The sequence below is a fragment of the Heterodontus francisci genome, chromosome 7 (genome assembly GCF_036365525.1).
Source record: "Heterodontus francisci isolate sHetFra1 chromosome 7, sHetFra1.hap1, whole genome shotgun sequence".
NCBI lineage: Eukaryota > Metazoa > Chordata > Chondrichthyes > Heterodontiformes > Heterodontidae > Heterodontus > Heterodontus francisci.
Genome location: NC_090377.1, coordinates 29,641,612 through 29,655,292, shown reverse-complemented (window position 1 = coordinate 29,655,292; position 13,681 = coordinate 29,641,612). Strand labels below are relative to the sequence as shown.

Here is a 13,681-nt window from a genome sequence, read left to right as displayed (position 1 = left end):
CAAGTTTGTTATTTTTGCTGTTCTCAAGTGTTGTCTCATTCAGATGAGAAATGGGATTCCATTTAGACCATTTTCATAATTACAAGCTCCAATTACAGGGTGTGTCTGGTTTCATTGAACATCCTTCTGGTGTTCTTTGTGTCACCATTCACAAAGACTTGTAAGGGTAAACATCTCCACGATATCAAATTCTCAATATAGACAGTTTTACCATCAATTTTAGGTAGAAACTTTCTTTCAATAAAAACTTTGAAGACCAATATTTGCAAAGTGATCAGGGCAGATTAATCCCCTGCATATCGTCAGTTTGATATACACTTTTCCCATCAGTGTGCCCATAGTAACTGAAACTCATTCTCGATTTGACAAGAAACTACATACATACCAGCCTAAGCAAGGCCTCTAAAGTTTGAAAAACAAAGATGGATTATGTGTTATGTTTGTACCAGTAACTGTAAATAAGGTCTTCGAGAACTTGGGAGAAAATTGTTATCAGTGGATCATCTCTTTACTGTGGTTTAGACTGTAGAGGTTTAGACATGGCAAAGAACTAAGGAGTTGAAAAGTGGGTCTTTTTTGTCAAATGAATTAAAATCTGAATTAGTTGTTGACATATGTCTTTAGTTAATTGATTTGAAAGTGATCCATGTGGCTGAACTATTCATCTTGATTAAACCTTATGTACCTTGAGTGATTTCCTTTTTGACACTTAGAAGGTATTTAAGATCTCTCGCTTTCTCTCTCTCTATCTCCCCTCCAATACAATCAGGTAGACATTGGTAATCTTCTTATCCTCCAATCAAAATGAACATAATTTTAACAACAGGTTCCTTTATGAAGGGGAGAAAATGGAGCCAATTCATAAAATGTGAATAAACTTTTCAATTTTCTCATTGGTTGTGCAGATTTGATCCATAATTACTTTTCCCAGATTACATTGATTAAATCCCTTCAGCATGTGCCACAATATAGCTGGCAGTTATGGTTGCCAAATGAATAAGTAATAATTAATCAGCCTTAATGTGTTAATTGTGAAACACACAGTTGCAATCTAAATGGGAAGATTTTGGGATATTCTAAAGAGCTTTAAAAGATGGTTCAAGAATGTATTTAGAAGATGAGAGTGGAAGGTTTCAGAAAGCTTAACTTATTTAGGTCTAAGTACATGTAAATCATGTAAATGTGATGTAAAGTTAATTCAACCACCTAAGTTTAAAGCAGGATCAGAAAGTACAATATTACTACAACAGAGAAATATAATATATGCAAGGTTGGCTAAAGCTAGGAAGAGAACCCCGTGGAAGAAAGAAGACTAAAAACACAGATGACTGCTCATCAAAGGCATTAACATAAAACAAGCTAGAATATCCCAGGAGATGGCAGAACTGTCCAATGCCACAGCAGCATACTACAAACGAAGAGGGGTTATCTCATTTATGTGCACTTCACAAACGGGACAGCCTTAGCACTGGAAGCATACTGGCAATATGTAGAATCAAGACTGTAAACATTGTTATGACCAAGGCAGGAGGAGTGCACTGTTTCTTCTCGTTCCATTTCTCCATAGGTCACAACATATATTTCAATGTTTACCCAGTTACCGATACAGTCAATCAAAGATTCTATTTTATCCCAGAAAAAAATACACTAATCAGGTTTCTCTAATAAACAACAAAATTATCAGTTAATTCTAAAACAAGACTTAACCAGTAATGAAAGCCAAGCATTAATACTCAGATTGAAATATGAAAGTTCCCTTTTTACCTTAGCCCCTCATACACACACCGGTTAACCAAAAAAATAAAAAGATTTTCTCTTTAGAGCTCTGTTACAAAAAAAAGACAAAAAGAATACTTTGGCCAAATATTTGCTAGTTATTGCAGAAAAAAGAGAATCTATGGGAAGATGTCAGTTGTCCCTTTTTGGTTTGGCATCCCAAGTACGCACTGACAGCTGTCACTGGGATCTTTCTAGAACAATTCTTTTCAGGTGACATTTAAGATCAGTTTGGCAGGCTTTCCTTTCAATGATAAAAACAAGAAATGCTGGAACCACTCAGCAGGTCTGGCAGCATCTGTGGAAAGAGAAGCAGAGCCAACGCTTCGGGTCAGTGACCCTTCCGATGAAGGGTCACTGACCCGAAGCGTTGGCTCTGCTTCTCTTTCCACAGATGCTGCCAGACCTGCTGAGTGGTTCCAGCATTTCTTGTTTTTATTTCAGATTTCCAGCATCCGCAGTATTTTGCTTTTATTTCCTTTCAGTGACCCCAGTGAAAAATAAATCCATGGAATCCTTTTCAGTTTTCCCAAATAAAACGATGTCCATAATTCTAAAATCCATGAGTCCTCAAAAAAAACTTAACAAAAAATATAGAAGCACTGTCATAACAACGTAACCAGATTAGGTCCATATATGAATCTTGGATATTGAAATTAACTTTGGTCTGTTGTCACTAAGCAAAACCCAGCTATGTTTGGGATGTTGTGATGTATTTAATTTATTGTTGCACTTATGATTTAGATAACCATCAGATTATTTACAATATAATCACCAAAACTCAACCTGTAGTGGTACAAATCATGTTATTGTTAAGGTAGTTTATCTTTGCTGCAGCAAATAGGAGTAAAGTTACACTTCATTCATGGTTGTAATGCAGTGCTGCTGTGTACGGACCTGCTTTGATTAACAATTGATACGTTTTAGAGTGGAGTATATGGAACAATTGAAATGAGCTAATTTAGCCATCACATTTGAAACCCTAGGCATGAGTGTTAAACCCCCAATTCAATTTTCCGGTACGTGGTGAAAGGAGGAGGCAGATTCAGCTGATATTCTTTAACTAATATTGTTTACAAGTTGGAATTTCTTATAGTGTTTTGCACATATTTTGTGAAATGTAGCATTTGTATTTCCTACTTCGGTGTAGAAAACCTGAAGATCACGAGCAGGGAGGAACACTGGCCATCTGCAGCCTTCAAATACAGATCAGTCACTGCTTTCATCCAGTTAGATATTACTATCAGATGGGCGGCACAGTGGCGCAGTGGTTAGCACCGCAGCCTCACAGCTCCAGTGACCCGGGTTCAATTCTGGGTACTGCCTGTGTGGAGTTTGCAAGTTCTCCCTGTGTCTACGTGGGTTTCCTCCGGGTGCTCCGGTTTCCTCCCACAGCCAAAAGACTTGCAGGTTGATAGGTAAATTGGCCATTATAAATTGTCACTAGTATAGGTAGGGAAATATAGGGACAGATGAGGATGTGATAGGAATATGGGATTAGTGTAGGATTAGTATAAATGGGTGGTTAATGGTCAGCACAGACCCGGTGGGCCGAAGGGCCTGTTTCAGTGCTGTATCTCTAAATCTAAATCTAAACCATTTGGCATGCCAAAGCCAGATACAAGCAGATTTCACCAGGCAACAGGTTCATCTTTTGAGTTGGATGTCAGTTGACTGGTCATTTGTGAATCTCTTTTGATACATTTCTTTTGAAAAATTGATTTTCTTCAGTAGTTCTTATCCCGTTCTCCTGAAGGGAAAGTAGATCACCTTGTCACTCTATTCTGGGCTTCATTGTGAAATGCTGTCTGTATATTCCTTTGCAGGAAAGCTTTAGGTCAGCCTTTAAGGCCGAATTATAAACGGGTTATTGCGTTTACTGCTAGTTTGTCAGTTCCATTGGAAAGGACTTTTATCCATGTGGTGTTCCATGCATGCATTCACCAAATGTAACTTTACCCTTACTAGCTAAGCCATGTTTAGAGGTGGGAGAAAGGAGGAAAGAGCAGAATGTCTTGCCCTCACCCTCTGTAAATAATTTGTTCCCTGCGGGAGATATTATACACAATGGGGGTCACCATGTGTTTCCTCCTTTTGGCAAATGATTTTTTACGTGTAAACCGCAAATTGTCAATCTTTCAACATCTACTTCGCAAGTGTCTACTTTTTTTTCTCTCTCAACACAGAGACAGGTAGACATTGCTAATCTTATCCTCCAAACAAAATACATTTAGATTTAAGAATAGATTCCTTGATGAAGGGGAGAAATTGAATGTGTGCAAAGTGTGCATGAACTTTTTAATCTTCTGGTAAGTTAGAATCATACAGCACATAAGGGGGTGACTCGGCCCACTGGGCCTGTGCTGACTCTATGAAAGAACTACCAATTAGTCCCACTCACCTGCCTATTCCTCATCGCCCTGCAAATGTTTTCCTATTAAGTAGTGATCTAATTACCTTTTGAAAGTTATTAATGAATCTGCTTCCACCACCCTTTTCAGACATTGCATCCCTGAGCATCATCATTCATTGCATAAAAACATTCCTCCTTATCACCACCACCCCTCGGTTTTTTGCCAATTATTTTAAATCCTTTGTCCTCTGGTTACCAACCCTCCTGCTAGTGGAAACAGAGCAGCTAGGGAGAAATTATCAAAACCCATAATAATTTTGAACATTTTTATTAAATCTCCCATTTAAACCTTTCTGTTCTAATCAATCCCAGTTTCTCCAGATAGCTGAAACCCCTCAACTCTGGTTCCATTCTGGTAAACCTCATCTACACCCTTGATGTTCTGTCTAAAATGTGGTGCCCAGAATTGGGCACAGTACTTTAGCTAGGTCTAACCAGTAATTTAGAAATTCTTAGCTTAATTGCCTTGGTTTTGTACTCTATGCCTTTATTTATAAAGCCGAGGATCCTGGCCGCACAAAAGAGTCAGCAGGGCATATGGGGACTCAGCCCTTGGTGCTGTCCAAGTGGCTGTGACTCCTTCATCCTGCAGTGGTTCAAGAAGGCAGCTCACCACCACCTTCTCGAGGGCAATTAGGGATGGGCAATAAATGCTGGCCTAGCCAGCGATGGCTACTTCCCCCAAACAAATAAAAAAAAAAGGGAGAGTGGGCAGTCAGCACCTGAACGTTGAATGGGGTGTACGCACTTGCTATCACAGTGGCAGAGGAGGAGGGGGCAAGGCTGTGAATTACAATAGGGCAGCTACCTGCCCAGAAGGTGGCTTTTTACAATTTATATCAATGACTTAGGTGAGGGGAGCGATGGCTTGGTAAATAAATTTGCAGTTGACACAAAGTTAGGTGGGAAAATATGTTGTGAAGAGGAAATAAGGAGGTTGCACACCGATATAGATGGGTTGAGTCAGTGGGCAAAAATCTGGCAGATGGAGTATAGTGTGGGAAAATGTGAAGTTGTTCACTTTGGCAGGAAGAATAAAAAAGCAGAGTATTACTTAAATGGAGAACGACTGCAGAATTCCAAAGTGCAGCGGGATCTCGGTGCTCTAGTGCATGAGTCACAAAAAGTTAGTATGCAAGTACAGCAAGTCATAAAGAAGGCTAATGAAATGTTATCCTTTATTACAAGAGGAATGGAAAATAAAAGTAAGGATGTTATGCTTCAGTTATGCAGGGCATTGGTGAGACCACATCTCGAATACTGTGGGCAGTTTTGGTCTCCTTATTTAAGGAAGGATGTGAATGCATTGGAGGGTTGTCTTATGAGGAAAGGTTGGACAGAATGGGCTTATTTTCACTGGAGTTTAGAAGAGTGAGGGGAGACTTGATTGAAGTATATAAGATCCTGAACGGTCTTGACAAGGTGGATGTGAAAAGAATGTTTCCGCTTGTGGGTGAGTCCATAACGAGGGGGCACTGTTTTAAAATTAGGGGTCGTCCTTTTATACAGAGATGAGGAGAAATTTCTTTCTCTGAGAGTTGTGCGACTTTGGAATTCTCTGCCTCAGAAGGTGGTGGAGGCGGGGTCATTGAATATTTTTAAGGCGGAGGTAGATAGATTCTTGTTAGGCATCATGTTATCGGGGGTATATGGGAGCGTGGAATTCGAGACACAAACAGCTCAGCCACAATCCTACTGAATGGCAGAACAGGCTTGAGGGGCTGAATGGCCTACTTCTGCTGCTAATTCATATGTTTGTATGTTCGTAAGGAAGGCTGCAGCTGGCAATGGAGGCACAGCTCTCAGATTTTGGGCCCAGTGACGATGCGGGGCAACCCCCTCCGCAGGAAAGGTGGAACCCTGAGCAGTAGGAGGGCACAGGACAGGTGAAAGGGGCAGTAAAGACATGGAGGGGATAACCTCAGCACAGGATCTACTGCCGAAGACAGAGTTACCTGGAGGTGACCAAGACCCAGTGCCGCAGGAGACTGAGACTCTCCAGGTAGATGGTCAAAGACCGCACAGCTCGGAGCAGTGGTCATCATGCCTTGCCAGTGGCTGTCAGTCACTGTAGCCTTAAACATCTTCACTTCTGGCTCCTTCCAAGGATCAGCTACGGATCTCAGTGGCATCTCGCAAACGACTGCACACCACTGCATCTCGCAGGCCAGAGCTGGACAGTACATTCACTTCACGACAAATGCGGCCTCACAGGGACAGAGGGTAGTGGGTTTTGCTGCCCTTTCTGGATACCCCAGGTGCAGGGCAACATCGATTGCACCCATGTGGCCATCAAGGCACCAGTGACCGCCCAGTGAGATTCATCAACAGGAGGGGCTTCCACTCCCTCAACATTCAACTCTCCAGGACCACAACCCTGTGTGCGCCTGCTTTCCTGGCAGCTGCCGTGACTCCTTCATCCTGCGCCAGTCCACATTGCCTCAGATCTTCACTCCAAGCCCCAGAGTGGGTGGTTGGAGCCTAGGGGGCAAGGGATATCCCTTGAAGGTATTGCTACTCATCCCTCCACAGGAGTCTTAGACAGAGGCATTAGGACAGCCATTGAGCAGGCCACTGGGCTTCTGAAGATGCAATTCCAGTGCCTGGACCATTCGGGTGGCACCCTGCAATGCACTCCGGCCAGGGTCTCGGTCATTGTGATGCATTCTCCATGACGTGGCTGTCCAGAGAAATGTGGACCTGTAAGGATGGTGAGGCCTTGGAAGGAGGCAGCTGATCGGGGAAAGAACAGGAGCAGGAGGTGAGAGCGGACCAAGAAGTGGAGACGAAGGGAGATGTCCTTGAGCAGACAAGTGCCCCTGCTGCACAAAGAGGTGGCTAGGCATGACTCGGGTGCAAAGTGCTTGATAGGATACCATGAATGATGGGGATTTCCTGATTCAGTGAAGTTTCAGAGCTCCTCTGGCCCAGGTTGAGTGGCATGGCATGGAAGAGAGCCTGAGATACCTGTGCTAACCCATCCATGCAAGACACAGCCGGGAACTTGCAATGACTGACCACCAATGACAGAAGCACATCTGCCCAGAGGCTTTGCCCTGACAATGGAGAATCCTGTTATGTCTTTCAGCACTTCAAACCACTTTTCCTGTCACTGCAGCAATAAAAGGATTCCCAGATGTGTGCCTTAGTGTACAGAGAGGATATCAGTTCAGAGAGACAGTAGGAAGACACCACAGTGACCCATTTAGTGCTCCACGCAATGTTATGTGCTCCGTGCCCGGCCACTCTTACGCAATGCTCTCTATGTGGCCTCGGAAGAGGTGGAGACAGTCTGCTCACTAGGCTTGGCTTGCAGCTCAGATACATATGTCGTGGAGGTGCCCGTGGGGGATCCTCCAGAGGCTGCTGCACCTGCATCATTGCAGAGCCAGCATTCGTCACTTGGCCCTCCTGCACAGATGGTCTGTCCCTCAGTCAGAGAAGCTAAGGATGTTGAGGGTGCCCTATGAAGCGTGGCATCCTCGCCCTCCTCAGCCCTGCTGGATGCTTGGTGGAGGACACCAATTGAGGAACAACCCTCCAAAGATCTCTGCGCCAATGACTGGTCCACGCAACCCAGCATCTCATGGATCCTATGGATGTCAGTGTACTGTTCCTACATCCACTCCCAGTGATGCCACATATGGCTCTCCAAGAGATTGGCCACTCTCTCTATGGAGGAGCTCATGCGCTCATTGCCCTGAGCCATGGTGGCGCACGTGAGCTGGATAGACTCCTCTATCCTCTGCCCAAGACCCCTCACTGCCTCAGGGAACTCTGACATGTACATCTCCTGCTGCTGTTCCAGGTAGAGCCTTATTTCCTGTGACTCCTGAGGTCCTGCATTTGTGCCTGTTTCTGACCACAGCTCCCTCTGCTTCTGGCACCATTGCCTACCCACTGGTGCTCTGATCATAACCCTGTGCCACCACATGCCTGAGGATCCATCAAGGTGATGGTATCTGCGCTGGGGGACGCTGTGCTTGTAAGGTGCTGCTGCTCCTGCTTCTTCCTTGTGTAGCTCAGATCATGTAGAGGTTGAGCGCAAGGGTGCCATATATTGGATGTCTGCACCTGTGGGAGACACAAGAAGAGATGATGAGAGCCAGCCTAGAAGAGTGGAAACCTCTGCAGTGCTGAGGCTACCCACTGTTACTCAGTGTGAAACATATACAACGGGGTGGAGTGATCTCTTTTACCCCCCCCCCACTCTTCTTTCCCCCCCCCCAACCCCCACCTTAATGACCACTTTTCCCTCTGAAGTCACCAGGTGTAGCAGGAGCTCCAGTTTTGCCAGGCCCGACTGCCTCCTCTTCCACCATCCTGGCTACCTCCAATATCTCCTCCTCCATGGGGATTATTCGATAAGGAATGGCATCCCTCCTCCTGTCTGGGTCCTCTCCCTCGTGTTCTGCATGCGCTTCTCCTGCAAGTATAAAAGGGAGTGATATAAGGCACTACTGTCCTCTGTGCCCATTGTCATCTATCCATTAGGAGCTGCATGTCACAGTGGTAACAGGTCCTCAGTAGCACTATGGCTGTCGGCCATTCTGGGGGGTCAATAATTACCTTGGGCACACACATCTTCAGGAACAGCACGTGCTCTGAGGCTCCTCGGGTGTTGTGGCTGCTGGACGGTGCCAACCCTGAGACCTTTCCGAAGGGTTGGTCACACTCACCTTGCCAGAATGTATGCTGTCATTGAACTGTTGTTGGCATTGAATCCAGGATCTCCTTGTCTTGCTTCTCCCGCTCACGGTGGCATTAATCCGGATTCGGGCCTGCTTGGTCTCAGATGGTGGACTCCTCCAGCCACCCTCTGGGAAAAGGGCTTCCCTCCTCTCCCTCACGGCCTCCAACATGACATTCAGTTCCGCATCACTGAAGCAAGAAGCAGCCCTGCCTGGGGTGCTAGACCTGTCTTTCCTGAATCATCTGACCTCCCCTTGGATCAGTGGAGGGTTTTGGCATGCGCCCCATTTTCTTCAGGGCAGCCAGCAGCCTCCGTGATGGTTGCCATGGGGAGTCTATATGAGTCCCACACTTCATCTGACCCACCTCCCTTCCTGTCCCCACTGGCTCTAATGGACAGGAAATCTGTTTCCATACCAATTATGGGCTTCCCCACATGAAGCTCGGAACTTTACTCTGTTTACTCCCCGGAGGCGTGTTACTGACCCAAAAACAGACCCGGCTCCTGTTTCCCATATCGGTGGCAAAAATTTAGTCCCATCTGTCTATCCATTTTATCAGTCAGTCTATGTCCTCCTTGAAATCAGCTACTATCTTCCTCACTGTTTACTACATTTCCAAGCTTGGTGCCATCTGCAAATTATGCTCCTTTATGCCCAAGTCCAGCTCATATCAAAAAGTTGTGCAGATTTGATCCATAATCGCTTTTCCCAGATTATATTATTTAAACCCTTCATCTTCGTACAGTATATTTGGCAGCTACAGTGGCGCAGTGGTTAGCACCGCAGCCTCACAGCTCCAGCGACCCGGGTTCAATTCTGGGTACTGCCTGTGTGGAGTTTGCAAGTTCTCCCTGTGTCTGCGTGGGTTTCCTCCGGGTGCTCCGGTTTCCTCCCACATGCCGAAGACTTGCAGGTTGATGGGTTAATTGGCCATTATAAATTGCCCCTAGTATAGGTAGGTGGTAGGGAAATATAGGGACAGGTGGGGATGTGGTGTGAATATGGAATTAGTGTAGGATTAGTATAAATGGGTGGTTGATGGTCGGCACAGACTTGGTGGGCCGAAGGGCCTGTTTCAGTGCTGTATCTCTAAACTAAATACCAAGTGGATAAGTAACACGTAGTCTGGCTTAATGTGTTAATCATGAAACGCATCTGCAATCAATTTAAATGCTTCACCTTTAATTATCAAATTTTTATTCAATCCATGCATTTTGATCAAAAGTCAGTCTCAGCTGGCTTGCGTCTAAGAAGTAACCATTTTTAAAGTGAGCAGAGCTATACTAATCTGCGTGGCTGTGAGAAACTACCTGTTTACACTTGGGAATTTTCTTGACGTGAGCTTGCTGCACTCAGAGCAGAATAAAAAAACAGGACCAAAATCTTACCTGTTCATATTTGCTTGTTTCGTGCACCGTGCCTCCTGTAAAGCCTCATGAACCAAAACAGTGTTTAAAAATAATGAAGATTTCTGTAGGGGGCTGTGTTGAAAACATTTAGCAAGACGTTGACTAGGAAGGAGAGCTGAATGTTATTTTCTTCATGTCATATGCAAGTGACATGATGATGTGTGCAGAATGATTGATTTTATATTACTGCATTGCGTGCTTTTTTAAGACTTATCAAGTACTCTTCCATTAGGATGATGCACTTTAAACATTTTCATTCACAAAATACAGCAGATGTCTAATTAATGCCTTGTGTTGTGCAAGATTGATTTAACAATGTAACTTACCACAGGCACACAACAGTATCATTAAGAATGTAAAGATATTGATAAGGCTAATGTGAAAGATGCTGTAATTTTACAGGCAGTGAGGTTTGGGCAGTTTGATTACCTTTGGAAATCTCTTGGCTTCCAAGTCAGCTTTATGGGTGTAAATAAACTGTGGGGACGCCAGAGTAACCAGCAATTGTGCAATCTTCAGTGTGGCTGAGACCAAGCAACTGCAGTAATTTGAGCACTGCAGATTGGCTGGAAGCATTTCAACAATACAGCCTCCATTTTGACGCGTTCCTGTGTAGCTGGAGGTTTAACTGCTGATGGGCTCATTTACAGTTTTTTTTTTTACATAGACCAGCAGTACTGACATTTAATTTAGCTGTCATTAATTTGGCCATTCTCCCTAACTGGTGCTTATGCTTTTACTTATTTACATTTTAATGAGGAATTGTGTTGTTTACAGGAAAGGAGGTGAATGTATAGATGGATAAATGTGCAGGTGGTTATTTGTATAATGTGGTTTATTTATTTTTAACTTTGTTATTCTGCTTTAGTTTTTTTATGTAGTTTGTTCCTAGAGCTTTCAGTGATTTTAGAAAATCTGGTAATAATCCTGGGTCAGATCTGCATAAGATTAAAATTACTAGGAATAAAATACCACCAAATGAAATTTACCTTTGATAATCAAACTGTCCTTTGCTTAGAAGAAGACTGCCAATGAGCAAGTTAATCACTGTCCCTTTGGTAATGAGGTTGACTGGTATAGGAAACTGAGAAGTTCAGACTGGTGCAGGGAGTTCTATTTTGAGGTTTGGATGATGATGAGTTTTGATCTATGCCCTGTGCATGCACATTATTAATGCTGCATAACAATGCTCACTTTTCATAATAGAAATAAACTCTTTATAATTACATGATAATGTCAAATTTAACTCAGGATAACACCAGGTTACATACTGCACACAACAAAAGTATATGCACAGGTTGAATCTGAGGTTCAAGTATGTAACTGATCAAGAGCGTTGCAGGTCTGATGCTATTGTTCAGCAGACATGAATGAGTGTCACTATTTTAAGTGACATCTCCGGTGTTGTGACTAGATATTGAAATGAATGCAGGTCATGGATGAACTGTTGAATATACGGTGTAGATACTTTCATACAGTTGTCAGTTTTTCAACTGTTGACAGTCAGTCTTGCCAATTGTGCATTTGTATCATTTTCAGAGCTGGATAAAAATGCCGACCACAAACAGTAAATAGTCCATTTGAAGGCCTTGCATGTTGAAATATTTTAAAATGTGAATTTCTTTTCTTCTTTCAGCAAGGGAAACCTTTTGTTTTTGACAAAGTGTTTTCGCCGAACACAACCCAGGAACAAGTTTACAATGCATGTGCCAAGCAGATTGTTACAGGTAAGTGGTGCAGATAATAGCTTTTAAGTTACTGAAATGAAGCCATTTTGTGGGGTGGAGAGAAGGAACAATTGGGAATAATAGACTTCTTTGCCAAATCTAGACGTTCTGGCCAGAAATCTCTCAACTTCTAGTCTTCCAACAATATGGTACACCAAGATTTATTTTTTTGTTTCAGCAACCTGTCTTGTACAAAGTAATGGGCACCAGTACTGGGGACAGAGGGAGCTGCTTCATTGGGATAAACTCCACGAAATTGAGCTGGGACCGGTGTCCTGGCGAATCGTATAACTAGGGCTGCAGTTAGGGCTTTAAACTAAAAATGGAGGTAGGGGGCATTCAAGTAAGGGTCAATTTATCAATCTAAAGAGGAAGTTCAAGGCCAAAGAGCAGTATAGCTATTTTGGCAAAGTTGAGCAGAGCATGACGGGAAGGGGCAAGAAATTTAATGGTAGTTGGTTGGCATTCTTCTATCTATGAAAGCTGATGGACACGCAACAAACAATCCATTTAGGTGGGGCGTCTTCTCTTGGTGCAGCTTTGCTGATGGCTGTGAAGGCCGATCCTTGAGAGGCAGGTTCTGCCACAAGTGCTGCACGTGAAGCTACCAAGTGATGCTGTGAGTTGTTGTTTTTGACGTCGGCGCCTGTTGCCAAGCTGCTGCAGCAACTGGTCATCATAGTAGTGCACACTAGCCCACAGGATGTGTCGCCATTAGCCTCTTTCGCCAGCTAGTGACTCCCAAGTGTGATAGTCGACATTTAGGCTCTTCATGTCACACTTGTAAGCATCCTTGAAGCAGAGCTTTGGGCTCCCCGCTGGTCATCTGGCCCCAGCTACCTCACCATACAGAAGGTCCTTGGGCATTTGACCGTCTTCCATCCCGTGGACATATCCGATCCACTGAAGCCACCTCTGTTTTCATTAGTGCCAACACACTTGGGAGCTCTGCCTTCGAGAGGACTGCCACATTTGTGATTTTGTCCTGCTAGGATATACCCATAATGTGCCGCAGATAGCAAAGATGAGAATTATTAAGCTCCTTTTCCTGGTGGCTATTGGTCACCTATGTTTCACAGCCATACAGCAAGGCGCTGAGAACACAGGCCTTATAAACCATCAGCTTGGTCCTAAGAGTCAGCTTGGTGTTATCCCATGCGCATATCGCAAGTTGGCCAAAGGTGGAAGCTGCTTTCCCTATGTGTGTATCGAGCTCTGTATCAAAGGACAGATTGTCGATCACTGTGGACCCAAGGTAGCAGAATTTGCTAACCACTTTCAGTGGGGTGTTATTTAGTGTGATCAAGAGCAGAGATTGTCCCATGACCACTGTTTTCTTGATGCTTATAGTCAAGGAAAACAAATTACAGGCACAGGAGAGACAGTCCATGAGTCTTTCCACGTGAGTGACTAGTGCAGCATTATCAGCGTAGAGGAGTTCTCTGATCAGGATGTGATGTGTTTTAGCCTTCGCTTTCAGTCTTGATGGATTGTAGAGCTTGCTGTCTGACCTTGTGTGCAAGTAAACTTCTTCTGTATCTGCAGGGAAGGCGTTATAATGATAGTAGTGCAATAGTAAATAAGATCAAATCAGGGAAAAATTATAAAAATTATATTAAAGATGCTGTAACTGAATGCACAGAGCATTTGTAATAAGATAGA

General features: G+C 43.8%; 1 protein-coding gene across 1 annotated transcript in view; it reads left to right on the top strand.

The window, feature by feature from the left end:
• Nucleotides 1-13,681, top strand: part of kif5c (kinesin family member 5C) — a 149,303-nt gene that overhangs the window by 55,933 nt on the left and 79,689 nt on the right. The window contains exon 2 of the mRNA XM_068034489.1: nucleotides 11,929-12,019. Coding sequence (XP_067890590.1) covers nucleotides 11,929-12,019 — 91 coding nt within the window. The remainder of the gene's footprint in view (nucleotides 1-11,928; nucleotides 12,020-13,681) is intronic.